This window comes from Varanus komodoensis, unplaced genomic scaffold (genome assembly GCF_004798865.1).
Source record: "Varanus komodoensis strain SLA01 unplaced genomic scaffold, ASM479886v1 scaffold24, whole genome shotgun sequence".
NCBI classification, from domain to species: Eukaryota; Metazoa; Chordata; class Lepidosauria; order Squamata; family Varanidae; genus Varanus; species Varanus komodoensis.
In genome coordinates, this window is record NW_025335641.1 from 2,414,116 (window position 1) to 2,434,155 (window position 20,040).

A 20,040-nucleotide genomic window follows, 5' to 3' on the forward strand; every position below is an offset into this window, starting at 1 on the left:
CATATGAGAAGCCGGGACCCAGTGATCTCTGCCTGCAGACCAAGCTGCAAGCTCCCACACTGTACCCATGACCATCAATGTCCAGGCCACAATCCTGAGTGTTGGACTCCAACAATTGGCATCAGACCCAGAGTCTGTTTCACCAGACCAGCCCTCTGAATTGTTGCTGGATACAGCAGAGGCCCTGTATGACGAGCCCTCACCATCAGAAGACCTAGGAGTGTTCTCTGGTCAGGTCCTGAAGATGACCCACAGCCTGGGTCTTAACCAGGAGCAAGAACTGGGGAGGGCCGAGGACCCAGTGTTCAAGGTGGTCTATACCCAGACAATGGGCCTGGTAACTTACTAACACTTTTGGACTTGTTAAGAAAGAAAGGAATGCAAGTTCCGTGCATCTATAGCCCCAGTGCCTAAAAGACTTGAGAACATGTACAGGTGCAGGAATGCAATGTGACAATCCTGTTTCAGTGCCTCCGCCTGAACTCCATCATTGTGAAGTCTGCGCAAGGGCCATCTCAGAGGGAGCACTCCACGCCAGCTGCTAAGAGAGCCATCACTTAGATGCAGTGGGATGGCATTTTTACTTTTCCACTGTGCTAGCCATTAAGATGGCAAATTACCAGGCCACTATGGCCAGATACCATCTGATGCTGTGGGACAGGATTGTGTCCCTATGTGAGTCCTTCCTGAGGGAATTGCAGGACCTAACTGATGACTGGTCTGAAGCTGTCTGTCTTGCCCATCAGGAAATCCACGCAGCCAGATATTCCAGGATACCTGAAGGAACGTCTCCTTCCTTACATGCCTAAATGCCCCTTAAGATGTACGGGAGAAGCCCTGCTTCGGGAACCCTTTCTAAGAGGGGTAAAAAGTCATCAGAGTAGGGCCTTCTCTGCTGTGGTGCCCAGGCTCTGGAATGTACTTCCCAGAGAGGGATGCCTGACACCAAGCTCTTTTCAGCACCATGCCAAAACCTTTTTATTTAAACAGTATTTTAAAATTTAACAGCTTTTAACCTTCAGTCGCTCTGTTTGTTTTGTGATTTATTGTTCTGTTCTGTTCTATTATTTATTGAAATTGATGTTTTAATTGTTCTTTTAAATATTGTAAGCCATCCTGAGATCTTGTATAATAGGGCGGCATACAAAAGCTTTAAATAAATAAATATCAGGTGGCATGCAATGCAAGAAACATGACTAGAGTGATAGGTCTCCTGTGGTATGCCGGGCTTTGGTCCTCTGGATTAGCTTGTTCACTGCAGCCATAGACAACCAGATGGATTTTGTCCTGAAGGTCATAGCCAACACCAGAAGGATGGGCCTGAACCAGCCACTGCCACCCAAGCACTGCACTCCATGGAAGTCCCTCTTACCCATTCCAGTCTAGGGGCCAGGTCTCCTCCATCTGGAGGCACAGATGTACACACAGATGCTAAGGCTGTCAGGGCCCAGACCAAGCCAGATACCTCACAGTACTGAAGAAGGATGGAGGACTGTGGCCATCCTGGACTTTCTGGGGCATCAATTGCTTCATAAGACACAAGATGCTTCCAGATGGTCATACCAAAATGCCCTGCCATTGCTACCAGTGTGGAAGTGGTTCATCTTGGTGGACTTGAAAGATGCCTATTTCCATATTGCAGTTGAGGAGTCCTACAGACACTTCCTCTTCCAAGCTGGGGAAGAAGCATTTCAATTCATTGTCCTCCCTTTTGGTCTCACAGGAGTACCAGTAGTATTCACAAAATGCAGGTGGTGGGCTGTGCCCACCTCTGCCTACAAAGGAGTTCAGGTCTACATTTACCTAGACAACTAATTGATTACTGGCCACTCGAGGAAGGGTTCCACCCAAACCACCTCTGCCACATGCAACTTACTGTCCTAGCTGGAACTTTATATAATTATGGATAAACCTCCTCTCTCTCCTTCCCAGTTGATCCTTTTCAATGGAAAGTGCTTGGACTGCATGGGCCTTTCTCCCAGAAGATAGATCATCCACCCTCATACAGGAAACATTCACCCTGATACAGAACTGGAACACAACTGCCACTTGAGGACAGAGGGTGCTCGGTTTCATAGCAGTCACTATCTTCCCACTGGCCTGCTCGCACATGCATCCCTTCTAGTTCTGGTTCCTCAGCATATTTGACCCAAGGACTTAGTGGTCAGGAACCAAGTGAAGGATACTTGGCCACATCCAGCAAGATGTTCAGTGGTGGACTGACGATCACAACAGCAGCACCATCGACCTTCACTCCCCCCAGATCCAAGCATGGTTATTAAAACAGAAACTCTGGATGGGAAGCCCACTATGATCCCTCAACAATCCAAGTCAGGTGGCTCTCCACCCATCAACCACCTGGAATGGTTGGCAGTGCAAAAGGTCTTCCTTGCATTTCAGAACTTTGTTCCAGACCACTTTGTGCAGATTGTTCCAGATTACCATGTGTTCCAGACCACCATGTACAGAACAATATGACAGTGATCTGTTACATAAACAAGCAGGGTGGTACCAGGTCAGTTCCCCTAGCACACGTGGCTGCAAAGATCTGGACCTGGTGTGCCACCAGAGGGACCACTCTTATGGCAATCCATGTTGGTGGTACTGGCAATATGCTGGCTGATTATTTCAGCTGCACACCCATGGAATATCATGAATGCTATGGACAGAATGGGACCACTTGTGAATAGACGTGCTTCCAGTGAGAGATAACACAGCATGCAGCATCTTCTGAGCAGGCTCGGACCCAGACTGTATGGGGGATGCCTTCCTGCATGAATGGAATAGGACCCTGGCCAACCTCTTCCCACCGTTCCCCTAACTCACAAAGGTCCTGGCGAAGATCCTTCTGGAGCAAACCCACTGTGTCCTCATGACTCCTTGGTGGCCCTGGTGCCCCCACATCCTAGACCTATCTAACCAGTCCTTCCTGTACCTCTTGAACCCATGTCATCTCCCGGGACTAAGGGAATGTCCTGCATCCAGAGAGCCACACAATTTACCTGACAGCATGGAGGATGACCCCGCTAGACTACTTAGGGTACTTGCCTGAAGATCTCCTTGTGCTAGAAGCAGCTCTGAATCTGACCACTGAAGTGCTCCTACCAAGCAAAGTGGAAAACCTTCACCCTTTTTGCCATGCAACATGGCTTCAAGCCCAGTAACTGCTCCATACAATAAATCCTCCTGTTCCTCAACTCCCTCTTCTGCCAGGGTCTTAAGACCATTTCCATCCAAGTGTTTGCAGCCAGCATCTCTGCCTTTCACACCCTGATACAAGACTACTCCACCTTTTCTCACACCTTTGTCAGCAATTCCTCAGGGGCCTCAGAAACCTAGCTCTTCCAATCCATCCACTTGCACTGGCCTGGAACCTGTCCACATTCCTTTAAATATTCCCAAAGAAGTGCTTTGAGCCTATGGCTACATAGACTTGTGACTTCTATTGTGGAAGTCCACCTTCTTTGTGGTCATGTTGGCCCACCATGCAAGCAACCTGACTGCTCTCCAGTCCAATCCCCCATAACAGCTTTCACAAGGACAAGGAGGTATTCCTCTGACCCAATCCTTCATTCCTACCCAAGGAGGGTCTCCACCTTCCACCTCAATGAAGCTATAATCCTGCTGGCCTTCTTCGTAATCCCATTAGGCCAAATTGAGACAGTGTTCCACTCAATGGAGGACTCTGGTCTTTTACAAAATCTAGGGCTGAACCTTTCAGATGCTCACCAGGCAGCATATGCATTCTTGCTCCAATCTAGGTTCCTGTAGGTAATTTGACGTATGTGTGGCCTTTGCTACTATTTTCAATGAAGAGACTAGAATTAGGCGCATTTATACAAATCTATTTATTTAATGAAATTAATGATGAGAAAACTCCCAAGGAAAGGTGCTGGCCAGAAAAGATGGTTGGAATTAACCTTCATATACTTTGTATATCCTTTCCTTGAAATGAATGAAGTGTGGTAGCTAAGCACATTTTTCACACTTAAAAATCAGAATGAAAAAAAGTTTTGATACCTCTGCTGAATATTTGGTAAGATTTGCTTTATACACTAGGTTCCTGGTTCGGCTTATTTGATGCTGAAGAATGCCTAACTTGGTTTAACTTGGTTGGGTTTTGGTTTTGTCCTTCTTCTTGTCATTTCTTACTTTGTTTCTTCCTTTTAAAGGTTTGTGCTTATTTCCTTTAGACAGTAGTTTCTGTTCAAGACTGAAAAGTTACTGTGTTTCTCAAGAGTGCACAACACCAAGAAAAAATAATGCAAATGTACCAACTCTTTTATAAGGAGAGGGAGGGAAAGTAACACAACATTAAATGATGGTAGTGAAGATCTCTCTCTCTCTCTCTCTCTCTCTCTCTCTCTCTCTCTCTGTGTGTGTGTGTGTGTGTGTGTGTGTGTGTGTGTGTCAGATATCCAGCATCAGTTCCATGGTTAAGGCAACTTGGTTTTTTTCCCGCATGCCACCATTATAATCCTGGAAAATTGTATTTGTCACAAAATCAGTATGCTTTGCTCTTTTACTGTGAACTTTGACAAGAAGCAATCTACTTTATGAAGGATATAAATTGGCCAAATTTCACAGAAATCCAATAAAGGATGGGTGTCCCCCAGTTTAAATTTTTGCTGTGATGGATGATGACAATTTTTTGTTCCCCTTCCACAGAAATTCTCTCTCTCTCACTCCCAAACCCTACTCCCCTTTTTTTCCACATTGTAGATAATGTCAGAGCACTTTAGATAATGTCAAACAGTTAAAGATTATTACGGCAGAGAGAGCACCTTTTGCTAGTTTGGTAAAATTGATTGTATATTTCTAAAGGTATGATATCTCCGTTTCCATTCTAATCATTAGGAAGCGAGGTATGGAGGAAATTGTGACCCACATCATATGTTAACCACTGAAGCAGAGTGGGTTAATGGGACATGCTGGCAGTCATGTAATATGTGGGAAATACAGTTGTCACTACTTTCAGTGCTTAAAAGTCATGTTGCATGGTCATATGGTACTAGACACTGTGTGTTTGTGTGAGGGGGGCCCTCCCCCATGGCCACCTTGCATCTCTTTGTTTCAACTGGAGTGAGGGGTGGGGGAAAGTGCTTATTCCTGCATAATGAGAGGAGTTCCCACCCTAGAGTTACTGAACAGCTATTCAACAATAAAATTTCTTCCATTCCGTGCTATGTAGCCAGCAATTGCATGTGGAAGACATCCCCTCTCAGATGAGTGACTCCCCCACAGACATAAAAGAGAAGGTTTTGTGTTGTGTTTTGTTTTCTGCTCCATCCTGAATTTCATTGTCAGTTCCATTCCTTCAAAGGAGAGGTTCCACTTTGTCATTCAGACTAGATGAAGTGGGGAGGAGGGGAACAAGGGAAGAGTTTGGTCTGGCAGAGACTGAAAGGATACCTTCACCCAGAGTTACATGGCGAGCTCATACTTCCATCTGTTTTCTCATTTATCTGGAAGAGAAAATGCATTTCTTTCCTTCCCAAAGGTTATTGTGGAAAGGGGGCCCTGCTCTCTCACACTGCTGCCTTCCTCCAGTTCTGAGGAGGAGTGGAGGAGCAGGGTAGAGAACATAGCAGCTTCAGGGTCAGCTAGTGAAGATTCCCAAGCAAAGAGTGAGAACCAGCCCACCTTGGCAGAAGACATTTCACAACTGTGGGAGAAAACAATGGAGAAAGCATTCCTTGACCCAGTCAGGAGACAACAGACAAAGCAAGCAGACCCATTTCAAAGGTCTGGCATTCTCACCATCTAGCCCCAGAGCAGCAGGAACTATTCTGACAGAATCTTTTCAGAAAGATGGGAAGGATGGGAAATTTCAGTTTTTATTCAGTTCTTTGCATGGGCAGATGCTTCTCCCACATCTCAAGGAGAATACTTTGATCTATACTGGACTGCAACCTGTAAAGTTTTAAAGTTATAGTAAGTTTCTTATTTCTGCTTTTAAAGTTTTTTCTTATTCCGTTTCTGCTTCTTAAGTTTTTGTTATTAAGTTTCTGCTTTTTAAGTTTTATCTGAGCCTGCTGGAGAGAGAAAGAGGGAGAGACTTGCCCGCAACAGTTGCTTCCTGTAATTTGGCAGCAGTCAAGTCAAAAAGAAGTGGTCTTCTCGTGTAAGAAGAGTGATCTTTGTCCCTATAGCCAAACATGCCTTTGCAAAAATAAAGGAAATCCATAGCATAGGCTTAAGAAAAGGGAGAGAGAAATTCATCTATAAGGGCATGAAGTTCCCTGCTATGGCTTTTGGACTACACTTTCAATCTCAGTATCCCTTATTTGTGAAATGGAGCAATGCTTTGCACAACATCTTCCAAATGCTTGAGTTGTCTGCTCTGCATGCACTTTCAGTTCTGCTTTTGTGCTTGTGGCCCAGTTGTATTGCAATAGGCTGATCTGTTGGGGTCTGATACAATGTGTGAATGGGCTTGCATGTGGCAAGGGACAACTGTACATCTAACAAGCAAGCTGAGGAGCACAGACAAGGATGATTGTAATGTGTTGCACAAAGGAGCTGCTTTGTTTAATTAAGTAGAATTTTCTCCCCTTTTAAAAATAGTTCTAGAGTCAAGAAGCTTTTAACAGAAGAATAAAAGCTCTCACAAATTCACAAATGCTCTAAAAAGGATGGATATTCAATGACATGGTTTCACTTCTCCACTATGTAAGAAGTAAAGTCATTGCACACTCTTCTATATTGTGAACATTTACAAGTTAGGCTCTGAACATGTTTACCTTGGTCTCTTCCATCCCAATTTTCTTCCACTAAGTATTTGGAAGAACAAGAACACTGAGTCCAAGGAAAATAGGATGCTATTAGGCTAGCTTCAAACTGAACTTCTACAATCCCAGTATACTTCGGTTTGAAATGAGACATACATTTAGTTGTAATGAGCTGCATATGAAGGAAGCATGTCTGGTAGATGAAGTATATGTACAGGAAGGCAAGACTCAGGGGTAGCACTGGAAGAATTTTGGCATCAAATTTAATTTAGTACATGTTTTCAGTTTATAAACAGAGGAGACCATGGCTGCTAGAACCATTGTCTGGTAATGTCTATATGTTACTGATTTTACTTTTGATTCAGTATGAGGTGGATTGGCCATACAATTTAAAATAAAATAGACTGACTGTCAGAGTTAAATACTTAACATTTAAGAGCTAATAACTCATTAGCACTTCAGTGTTTCACACAATTGGTCCTAAAACTGCAAGACAAACTGCTGGTGTATAGAGCCTAATTTGGAACCATCACAATATATGAACAAATGCACATCTTTGCAACTTACATGGTATGAAGGTTAAGACGTGAGCAGCATAAACGACTTTGTAAGGGCGTTGACTTTTCTTTTCAACCATTTTTTTAAAAAAATGAAATATATAACACATACATATAAGCACAGCATATTAATAGAAGGTTCTTTATAGATGGTTTTGACAAGGTCTTGCTTGGAAGAGGCAAGGATATGTATATCATGCATTAGTCAAGTCTTTCATTATTTATTCAGGTTGACTAAGTGAAACTGCATCCCAGCATTTTCTGTGTTGCCTCTTTAACCTACTAAAATGATTGATCCATGTTCACTTATGTAACTGTAGAATCTTTCTCCTGCTAGGGTTTCCTGTTGTCTGTTTCTCTCTATCCAGTGTAGTGCAGTTCTTATTCTTCCTGTGTTTAACATCTGTTGACTAATTTAATCTTCGCCTAATAGTCAATTTGTGTTAATCTTCTTTTTTTTTCCTTGCACTTTTTTTTCCATTTTTCTTCCGATGCTTGAAATAGAAGTGGAGCAAAAAGGTAAATAACGTATATAGTCCAAATCCCCCAGCTCCTTGTTATGTGCCTTATGGATGTTAACCTCCTCCCCTCCCCCTCCCCACAACACTCTGATATTACTATAATCAGCAGGATCTCATAAGTACCCCTCATAAAGAAGTCGACTTTGCAGTGAACTGACTTGGCTGCTAAACTGACTCGGCTACTTAAAGCAGGTGGTGGGAGTTAGTTTCTAACGTACCTGCTCTGGGACGGAGACTCCCTTTGCTTTCTTCTTCCCTTTCTTTCTCTTTCCCTGTCTTTTTCTCACCCATGACTACTTGTTAATAAAATATCATGTTGCTTGGCTTCCAGAACCCTCTCCATAGCATGCCATAATTACAGGGGTTCCTGGTCTCTTTCATCCATTGCTTTGGTTGTCCTTTATTTTCTGTTGCTCCTAATAAAGATCTCTCTATATATAATGTTTTAATTTAAATTTTGTTGTATGTCAAGGCACCTTTTATTTTCAGCCTTACAGTTTCTTTAAAGTTTATGACATAAAAACACAAATGAATTAACTGTCGAACAGTTAAAACGTCTGGAGTATGAATGTTGTATTCATTATTAATGCAAGCATAGTTCTATATTTCCAGATATGTTGATATGCCATAGAACCTTTGGTGATACTAAGGAAAACACTTCACAAACTGGTTACTATGGTAACTTTAAGAACCCTGGATGACAAAGAGTGATACAAGCATTAATTACATAAAGGTTTACAAGGACACTTTCTTCTTTATAGTTACTTATGATCTTTACCTAGACTTGATTGGGTAGTATGAGAATGTTAATTTTCTTGTCTTGCTTCTTCCTGTGACTGCTAGTTTTTGTTTGCCCTGGGACGTTGAAAGCTGTTGTGGATTCCCCAAATTTATATGAAGCTGAGCAAAAGGCAGGTGCCTGGTGCAAAGATCCTCTTCAGGCTGCAGATAAAATATACTTCATGCCATGGACTCCATACCGCACTGACACCTTGATAGAATACGCATCTTTAGAGGACTTCCAAAATGGGCGCCAGCAGACAACATATAAACTTCCAAATCGAGTGGATGGTACTGGATTTGTGGTATATGATGGTGCAGTCTTCTTTAACAAGGAAAGAACCAGGAACATTGTAAAGTTCGACTTAAGGACTAGAATAAAGAGTGGAGAGGCTATTATAAATTATGCCAACTACCATGACACTTCCCCTTATAGATGGGGGGGAAAGACTGATATTGATTTGGCAGTTGACGAAAATGGCTTATGGGTGATTTATGCTACAGAACAAAACAATGGAATGATAGTTATTAGCCAACTGAATCCTTATACTCTGCGCTTTGAAGCAACATGGGAAACTACTTATGACAAACGGGCAGCATCTAATGCCTTTATGATATGCGGGGTTCTCTATGTTGTGCGATCAGTATACCAAGACAATGAAAGTGAAACTGGCAAAAATGCAATTGATTACATTTATAACACCCGGTTAAGCCGTGGAGAATATGTAGATATTCCTTTCCCCAACATGTACCATTACATTGCTGCCGTGGATTACAATCCAAGAGACAATCAACTATATGTGTGGAACAACAACTTCATCCTTCGCTATTCTTTAGAGTTTGGCCCACCAGACCCTGCTCAAGGTAAGAATCCTTTTTTTGTTTGTTTGTTTCCACATAAGTATGTGAAGTGCTTGCTAAAGAATTTAGACTTTCATGTACTGGCAGTTACATGGTCTGCATTTAGTAACAACAACAAAAAAAAGGGAAATTTGGATTTTAAATTATTCCTATGCCGTCTGTTCCAAAGCAATATAAAGGTAAAGGTAAAGGTTTCCCCTTGACGTTAAGTCCAGTCATTCCTGACTCTAGGGGGTGGTGCTCATCTCCGTTTCCTAGCCGAGGGAGCCAGCGTTTGTCCGCAGACAGTCTCCGTGGTCATGTGGCCGGCATGACTAAACACCGAAGTGTTTAAACTAAACTAAACTAAACTAAGTGTTTAAACTAAACTAAACTAAGTTGTGTTTAAACTAAACTAAGTGTTTAAACTAAACTAAACAGGAATGCTGTTACCTGCCCACCAAAGTGGTACCTTTTTATCTACTTGCATTTGCATGCTTTCAAACTGCAAGGTTGGCAGGAGCTGGGACAGAGCAACAGGATCTCACCCTGTTGTGCAGATTCGAACCGGATACCTTTCGATCAACCAGCCCAGCAGCACAGCGGTTTAAACCACTGCGCCACCTGCAGTCCCAAAGCAATATATCCAATGATAAATTTTAGCTCCGTATTACTTAGTATATTCAAGACAATCTATGCATTTGTAATGAGAAGCATGTTACCATTGACACGTCTATCTGATTTCAGTGTATGAAAAAAAAAAAAAAACTACTTAGAAGACCCTGTTGGAGTTGTTCCTGATATAGATGTTGTAAGGTTAGGGTTTTAGACATTTTCAAAGTCTTTCCTTTAACCTTACATTACAGTAGAGCAGTGTATCTGAATTGTACTTCAGTCTAGTAAATGCAAGGCAGTGTATTCAAACTCGACTATATTTCTATGTATGCTATTAACTTATAGACATTTGGGAACTTGCCTCAGTGAACAGTGTCTCCAGTAAGTATGTTCATGGTTGAAATGCAAGTATTAAATACAGAAGACATGTGGGGGAATTGTAGGTTTTGTGTGTTTAGTTTTGCTGAAGAATAATGCCTTGTTGGCAAGGCAGTCTAGGAATGATGTTAGTTTGTTTTGCTTTTTCTTTATGAAATGATGTTATAGACTACAATCAGTCTGACTTTTTCCACCCCTTATATTATTATTGGATATTTCTCTTCCACTCATACAGGCCTTGACTTTTAACACTTCGGTTATAGAAAACTGAAGGTTAGTCTCAGAGTTATTTTGCAGTCACACAGTAGGGATGTGGAAGTACAGTATGCATGTGAGAATGTCACCTACAGTACTGCCTAAAACATTTCTTCATTTTTGAACAAATGAACTATTTTAAAGAGAATTTCCCATGAATGCTTAAGGAAACAGTAAATATAATCAGTGGGAACAATGTAAACAACCTTTGAACTCATTTAATAATTTAAATTCCTTTACCTTAACTTTATTTCGGGTTACTCATGCTAAACTACATTTCGGCACATTTTTATTCAAACAGTAAAAAAGGTGAATCTTTGTAAGCCATTTTTATTATTTCCCACTTTTTCAGTGCACATTTTGAATATGCTTTTACTCAATTGATCTTTATATAAAATTAGATTTTTGTACATTTGAATAGTAAATGTGCTGTTGACATGTAAGAACTGAACTGGTTCTAGATGATGTAGCTATTGGGCTGAATCCAGATAAAGGGTAGGATGCAGACTTAGCCAAACAGAGTAGATCTATTTGAATCAAAGCCCTAAGTAGCCCTAAGGATCCAGCCCACTGATTGCAAGGATATACTTTTGTTGCCTCAATATTTCCTGATGCAAAACTGGACTGTCATTCATTAAGAAGAGAAATACAATCCACCTGAAAAAAAAGTTGGGGATCATGTTTTCTTTTAAACAGAGTTTATGCAAGCTGCTTAGGGTGAAAGCATACTTGTACAGGTAGGCATTAGAGCAGTATTTTCAGACCTTTCTGTGGGGGATAGGAAGTTGTCCTAACATCAAGCACTTAATGGTACCATGGGGTCAGTGCCTCTACAGCAGAAGTCATGGCCTCTTCTCTGGAATGCCTAATTTGGGGCCATTATGGAAAACTCAGCAATCTTTGCCACTTCACTTGTGATGGAAGCAATAATGATACATTGACCTACTCAATGAGCCCTCTGTCTTTCATGCCTCTGCATCTCAGCACCTGGCTGTACCATAGCTGCCTAATATAAAAATGGTCTGCACCCTTTTTGCTAAAAAAAAAACCCCAACAACAAAGAGTCCTTTGTCATATTCATGTCATGTGCTCTCCTGAGCCCAAACATTCTTTTCATTCCCAAGGCTAAATATCATTCTTGACCTCAAACATGCACTTTTTCCTGAGAGATAACTTGAGTTACTGGTTTATGTTAGTTCTCCACATTTCAGTGGCCATAGCATTGCCAAAAGGCTGAGTCTTGCATTTGCACAGCACTGAAGCAATACTGTGTTCTTCTGCATGGTCTCTGTACATCCTTTTGCAGCCCTGAGTCTTTTATCTATGTTGTAAGCCGCCCCGAGGCTTCGGCGAATGGGGCGGCATAAAAATGTTTTAATAAATAATAAATAAATAAATTCATTCATGACATAGAGTTATGTGTTCTGTAGCTATCCAGGATTGTATACTTACATTCCATCATTTTGGCAATTTGTAATCTTTTGATCTTACAGCTGTTAAATCTCTCTTGCAAAGGTTAACATGTGATATTCAGCATGTTCTGTGATGACAGGAAAACAACATAGCCACAGCTTCACAAGGTGCCCTTTGAATTTGGGAATAGTAGTGAACCCACATTCTAGGTTTTAGCTTAGGACATTGCTTGTCAGTTGCATTTTCATCATTCTTTTATCAGTATGTTACATAAGTGCATACATAAGAAGATCCAGTTGTTCCTTCCCTGAAATCTAAGTATTCTTACATCACTGGACAATAAACTATCACATACTTCTGGTGTGAGAATGGCCTGTTCATGCTAAGTGGGTTTTAAATTTCATTTTTCCCAGTTTTGAATTTTTACTTTTTTTTCATTGAGCTGCAGTTGCATACTATGTTTGGCCCTTCCTTCCAGTTCATAAAAACAATTTTGTACAGCTTGGAAGATATAACAGGAATACAGGTTCTCCATTGCGTCTGAAGAAATCTTTGCATTCTGGACCATTGGGTTGTTTTCTGATATAAACTACTAAGAATTATTATAAGATAATTGCTTTCATTAAATTCACTGATACATTTCTGTTTCATTTTGTTTCCATGATAAGGATTCTGTCTATCTTCTGAATTTACAGATGCCTGCTAACCTACTTGCCAGCATTTAAAAATATAAAAGAAGTGTTTTACATTGCAGTCCCATTCATAGCTTCTCAGAAGTAAGACCCATTAAGTTCAGCAGAGCTTATTCCCATGCTAAGTGCATTCAGTTTCCCTCTCTTTGAGATCCTTATCCTGTCATCAGATCTTAATTTTGTCGTCTTTTATTTTCTTGATTTTAGGTGACATTTTCCTAGCAGCATTATTGCTGATATATTATACAGGGATCTCAAAATCTGTATGTATCACATTTATCTCTTTGGACCTTTTCTGGCACATCTGAAGCCAGAAATTTCAGCCCGGGAGAGGGAGAGAGAGAGAGCAGGAAGTTTAAAGGGCATGGGTTGCACATCCACGTGCATTGTTCAAGGTATGGCTGCACTTACAACATGAGAAGCTGCTTCCTGTCTTCTTTTAAGCACTACACATTGCAGAATGCAGCTAGGAAATTCATAATCCAAGCAGAGTCTTTCTGGCTTGAGCTATTGAGCAACATTATAACCATCATTGCAAAGGTAGTTTATACCAACCCCTGGGGGGGAAATTATGCTGTCTGAGAACATCCATGTCTTCTAGCTATAGAATGGATGTCATAGCCTAATTGATTGTAGTATGTTTTTATTTAAATAAAAAATTTCAACCTAATTGATTGTATTGGTATATATGTTAAAATATAGAGGACCACAATTCTTATCTTCTTCAAACAACTGATTCTCCTGTAAGCCTCTCTTCTTTTCTGCACTCCCAAGCCTGTCTGGATGCTTGTGGTGCCACCTTTAGGGAAAGAAGTGCAGACCTTTCCACTTGATTTTTTCACAGTAAATAAAAATAGCACTGAATCTGAGTTTTCAGTTGATGACATCTGCACTTTTACACATGCAAACATAACTCTTAGTTCTAAATCATAAATTTGATGAAAAGGACACCCCCACTCTATTATTAAAATGTGCAGATCATTTTTCAGACAAGGCAGTTGGATTTCAGATATTTTAATAGCTACATGGGTGGCACTGGAATCTGTCTTGGTAAAGCAACAGCTGCAGATTGAGTACTGGATGAAATTATATGCTTTTGTGAGTCTAACCTCATAGCTGGACTTCAGAAAGAGGTCTTCGTGATACTTTTTACTGAAATTATGCTGTAGGGCACAGAGGTAGTTTAAACAAGATAGAAGCTGTCAAAAGTAAGAGGATCTGTGAGAGTATTAATTGCACTATTGTTGATACAGATTTCTGTCATGAAGAATGTCTTAATTAAGCACATGGTGTCTAGAAACTGAGTAATAAGGGGAAACTTCCCTAGATTCTTCCCATAACACCCCCAGATCTGAATCAGCAGTGGCTTTTTGACACTTTTGCAAGTGCTTGTGATGCTTTTGACAAACGTTAATTGAGAAAGCATTGGAAGTCTGGCTGCATTGTAATCAAAAGAAAATTACAGTGGTTTCACAAGATGTCATGCAAGTGCTTGCAGAGAAGATAGACAGGTTTGAATAGGCTTTTGCAGCAGGTAAGTAAAGAGTTCAGCAGGATTGTATAGGTGGCATTCGATCAGGCTAGAAATAAAGCACAGCATTCAAGAAGATTGTGATGGAAAATAAAAATCAGAAAAGCAAGATCTTTTAAAATTGACAACTAGAAAAAGAGAAACAGTCTCCATTTTTAAAGGACATGAATTTTTTATTTCTATTTAACTCACATTATCTAGAAAATACCCTTATAAATCCTTGTGGACATTTTGACCCCTTGTCCTCAAAACAGTCTACTCTAAAAGATCTGTTTTCCAGTTTTCTGTAAAATATGTTCACCTGAAAAGTATGTAGGGATGATGAGATGATTAGAAGTTTTGACCATTTCAGGAGTGCAAAAAGATTTATGTTGGGCTTTATTTTGTCACACTTGAGTCCCACTCTGAGAGAACTGGAAACCCCATCTCTCGTTTAAAAAAAAACCCCAAAACAAAAAACCTTTTCAAGTCCTTTGAAAGACATTCTAGTGCCTCGCTCCTTGTTTGCATTTGTGGTGAAATTCAATTTACATTCAGGAATATGTTTTTTATACATTCTAGCCTAAGGACAGAAGAGGTTTAGATCCCTTTTTTAAAAAGCATAAGCCTTTAGGAAATAAGTGTCAAAGAAAAAAATTAAAACCTGAAAAGTGTCAGATCCAGTTGTTTCCAGAAGGTCTGACACAGAAAGGAGTGAATACTTGTCACAGTTTGTAAATTCCTCCAGGCAGGGACCTGTCTGTTCTTTGTTTGTAAAAGTGGCAGGAACACCTGTGGAGATGGTGGGATGTGGGGGGAACACTAAACCTGAGTTATGAGTTTTATTGCTGCACTAGCCAATATTTCTTCGAATTTTGCTATAGCCAGAGGCATGTTAATACCCAGGCTTGCCAATTCTTTCCTTTTCCAATGGTAGATTACCTTGACACGTATGAATTTCAAGAGTACCTTGATGGTCAGCTGCTGTTGATTTCCTTCTTTGTTGTTCTCCTGGAAACATTTATTTGCAATTATGAGAAGCACTGAAGAGCTGAGATGGATTATATCAGAGATCCTTCCCCGCAAAATATGACAGGCAGGGCTTAATTTCAACTAGAGACACCCAGGGCTCAGCCCTCTAATATTTGATATTTATTGATTTACTTGATTCATGGAATAGAAACACCAGTTCACCAGGTTTTCCCACACTCTGTATATGCATAAAACAAGCCTTTACAACCATTACACCGAAAAGAGTCTACTTTCTATATGTGATGACCCAGGGACTCAGTAAAGCCCACGTCTGCCTTGAACTCCATAAACAGAAGGGTGTGGCAGGCCCCATTATATGTTCCAGATGCAATTGGCAGTTCAGGCATCAACACTACTTTAGAAAGATCTTTAATGCAGATCCAGTCCACCCGCAGATCCCAATAATCCTCCTCCCAAGAATTCTTCTGCTTTTACTGTCTCTGTTTCTTTCCCTTATCTGTGATTCATTTCTAACTGAAACAGTAAAAAGCCACAATGGTCATGACATCTTAAATGTACTTATTCATCATACAGGACAGTTTGATATTTGGAGCTCAGTGTAGGACAGCCTTTCCCAATTTGGTGCCCTCAGAAGGATGGAGCCCTCTTAATCTTGACGGACTACAGGCAGTTGTAATCCAGCCACATCTGGATATACCACACTGGGGAAGACTGGTCTGGGCAAGAGTGGAACACTGTCTTGTCATACTTTATGAACTTGAGTTGTTATGGTCTGTGGTTGTGAAGAGGGTGTTTGGGACAGTGTGGCCTGTCACAGGTCTGTTTGATCCTTGCCATCTCAGCATAGAAGATCCAACAGGAGTGAGTTGACTTGCTAGACCCCCAAAGTAATCAGTGTTTTATTATGAGAGGAAACAGCACTCAAAGTTGCCATTTTACATTCTAAAACAACGTCTGGGACTGTCAGTCATACTTGTTTCTTGGCAAGATGCTGAAATGAGTGGTTGTCCTACAATTCCTGGCCGAATAGCTATTCCCGTTTGTATCTGGTATTTTCCATAATAAATGACCTATGATAACAAAAAGAAATACTGTGACACAATTATTTGGAACTCGCAGTATCTCTCAAATGGGTCTGATAATCTTTTGAATACTATCTGGATAGTAAAATAGGTTTGCCATGTTTTGGTGGTGTCAGAATCCTGGAATCTCAATTTGAGAAGAGGGGGTCGTAGGAAAGATCAATCGTTATGAACCTTCGCATCTTTATTCTCTATCCCAGGTTCCCGCGGTTGACTCACAATAATGCATGCTGCATTACCAGGCAGGCAGAGATGAACTCTGCTGCAAAGCTTCAATACCATTACAGGGCATTTATAGGCACAGAGGTACAGGGCAATTGATGACAGAATGCAGAAATTACAATAAGATTCTGAGGTCATCGCATACAGAACAGATAAAGAAATGTCAGTCAATCACACTGTAACAATGAGATTAAAATATTTCTAATTGCCTGTATTGACACTTTAGTTGAGTAACTTGAACCCATCTCCAGGTCTGCTCAGACATGCAAATTCAAGCTACTAGAAGCTATTCATGATAAGCTCAGACCCCTATCTAGACTCTAGACATTCTGAATGATCAGGGCACATGAAGCCCTCTGGGCTATCAAAAGATTATTGTAAACTGAATTCCAACAGTGACTATTTACAACGTATATTTGGGCTAAAATGGCCTGTCTACTGTAGCTTACAGCTAAAGGTGAGAGAAAGGAGCGGGGGAATGCCATTTTAAACAGTGACAGCTTGGTTTTAAGAAGGAAGACAGGATTTGATCCCACAATGCAAAGGCACACAGGAGTAATGCTTTTCAGACAGGATTTATCCAAATTTTCCCAACAGTGGTTCCTTTTGTACCAGGAGGGTCACTTTTAGAAAACTGTTCTGAGAGAGCAGTGCTCTCCTGCACAGCATTTATGCTAAAAGTTCTTGCAAGTTTGCAATTTGTCCCATGTGCTTTCTGTAATCTACTTGAAATCACTGAGTTATTTGAAGATTTTGAGCTGGGTCTCATCGATTAAAAGTCACAGGAGTGCCCCTTAAGTTAAGGCAAGTTGCAAGTGTGTGTGTGTGTGTGTGTGTCCACCCCAAAAGACTTGACATTTATAGTTTATAAAAATGACACTGCTTGAGCTCAGAACATGAACCTTGACATCCAGGATCTAACTAATGAGGTCCAGAGTTGTATACAATTTCAAACCAATCTGATAAACCTTGTCTCACATACAGAAATTAAAAAGTGCTGATAATTTACTCCTTTTATATCCATTGGTTTGGTGAAACTCTAAACAGAGATTCAAAAGCTACTTAAGGTTTTCCTGTCGTATTATAGCCTATGCTTACAACTATTAGAAAAGTTGTATTACGCATGTTCTGTCTCATTCTAAAGCTAAAGAAAGGGGAAAGATTATCCTCTGTTTTGGTCTCATTTTCCCTTACAAAGCACCTGATGATATTGGTAAAAGAATCCAACTGTGACTTGAACTGCACCTCTTTGAGTTGACTTGCATCAGTAACTGGCAGCATGGGCTTATCCAGCCTCTTCCAACCTTAACCCACCTATTCCTCTTCCAGAATCATGGTGCCTGCATGCCCCAAGACACCTTGGTGAAACATATTAATTGATATATATATCAACAGCCTCACTGATATTTAACCCCAGAAGTATTTTTTAGCATAACCCTGTCTAGTTTATAACACTGAATATAAACTTCATCAAAGACAGAGTGACATGCCTATCATTGCCCACAGAAAAGAATGGCAAATGGAAATCATGTGGGCAGCAAGGGAACCTACCTACTCAGTAAGGGCAACATAAAGCTTGCTTTGCAGAAGAATATAAATGGCAAGTTGATGTGGTAAAGTTTCAGTCATACTTCTGCCACAAGAGCAGAGTCTCTGGAACTGGCTAATACCCTTGTAGCAGCCTAACCTTTTTGCAGGGGATAGAGCATTTACTCTAGACAGGAAAAAGAATTGATGAAAATATGGAACTCTTAAAAAGGTAAAATAACTTGGTAGAACAGGAAAAAGAGGGGCTGAGATCCCCCCTCCCAAAAGAGGAGAGCTGAGATGAGATCCTTCTGGATTGCAACACAACGAGGATCAGGTACTTCTTAAGGAACTAAAGAACCAGTGGATAATTTTTGTTTATCCCGCGCATTTCACCATCCCAAGCTAGATCTGGGACTTAAAGAGGGGGAAAGGGTGTGGATGCATGGAGTGTAAGTTATAAAAAAGCACAATTTGTATTGTTACTGATCATGGAGTGTACCTGTTAAAGCATAGCTTCTTATTTCCAGGCCTGGTGTAGCTTGAGCCAATGAGGGTCCCTCGTTCACTGGCAAAGAACATGCGTTCCATGCACAAGGCTCTCTGGCAGCTCCAGGTTGGGCAATGAAAGGATCCAGTCTGAAATCTTGGGGAGTTGCCGGTAGTCAGCATTGACAATACTGGGTTAGAAGGCCCAATGGTCCTTAGTGTAAGGCTGCATTTTATGAAATAGCCAAAATGCTGGTCTTTTAAAAAATGAATTGATACGTTACTGAGCTCTATGTCTATTGTAATTTTACATCTTGAAAAGGTTAAAGTGCTATTGGTAATTGGTGAAAAGGATCCAAAATCCTGTCCAAATGTTCTGTTCAGGAAGGTGGTATTCAGCCAGTTGCAAGTAACTTTCACAAATGATGCCATCCATTCATTTTAATGCTTAGTGTTAATTCAAATCATTGTGAATATTGCATTTCCCATATCAGACTTGCAACGTGTGAGGGAGGGCCCCATATATTCAGCTTGTCACTTGAGGTCCATATGACATAAGTTGACGGGTGCCCAAATGTGATCCCTTTCTGGACAAAGATTCTGACGACAGTTGTGTTTAGTGCTGTGTTAGCTATTTGCTGGGCTTGGGTGTGGGATTGCCGGAATGGAACTATTAGGATTTTCAGGGAAGCTAGTAATCAAAAACATACCTCACCAGTACTGTTGGTTCAGTTTCAAGCCTGAAAGTTCAAGTGCCTATGACCTCTGCTGAGCTTTGGACTTGGGTAACTGAACAAGTGCCTGCCTGCCTTTGCAATAAGATCGTCTTCAGAAGAAAGATGTTATTTCAAAAGCCATACGAAGTAAATGGGAGATGGCTGTGAAAAGAACCTGTTCTATAGTGGGACTTAATCTGATATCTTTCTGGCATTTGGACATTGCAGATATTTTTTTAATCATGGCTCTGGCCTCTTGGCAGAGCAGCATAGGCACAGGCTGGGAGAGAGGGCTGAGTGGCCAGGGGACTGGCGAAGGCAAGGGAGGAGCTGGGCAGGGGAGCAGAGGGCCAGGAGCAGCGGAGAGGAAGGGGCGGGGCCAGAGGGGCCAGGAGGGAGCAGAGGGGCGGGGCATCGTCCCTTGTCTGCGTCCCTTGGCTGCGGCTTGGGCTGTCCGGAGACGCCCTTCCCTGACACACAGAGGTTTGATTGTTTGTTTGTTTTTCTTGCTTTGTTTTCCTTCCTTCCTTCCTTCCGTCCTTCCTTCCTTCCTTCCTTCCTTCCTTTCTTTTTCTTTTCTTTTCTTTTCTTTTCTTTTCTTTTCTTTTCTTTTCTTTTCTTTTTGGTGCTGTGCTGTGCTTTGCTTTGTTTTTCCTCCAATTTAAATTTAAGTTTATTTTATCCGTGTGTGTGTGTGTGCGCGCGCAAGTGGGTTTTTG

The 20,040-nt window shown here is 41.0% G+C and overlaps 1 protein-coding gene across 17 annotated transcripts in view; it reads left to right on the plus strand.

Annotated features, from left to right (window-relative positions):
• The window catches only part of ADGRL2 (adhesion G protein-coupled receptor L2), a 425,162-nt gene that overhangs the window by 348,988 nt on the left and 56,134 nt on the right, over nt 1-20,040 (plus strand). For all 17 annotated transcript variants that reach the window (XR_006414954.1, XM_044432483.1, XM_044432481.1 and 14 more), the window contains one exon: nt 8,653-9,453. Coding sequence is in view for 16 of the 17 variants with exons in the window: in XM_044432483.1 (XP_044288418.1) it covers nt 8,653-9,453 (801 nt within the window). In the remaining variant the exon portion in view is untranslated. The remainder of the gene's footprint in view (nt 1-8,652; nt 9,454-20,040) is intronic.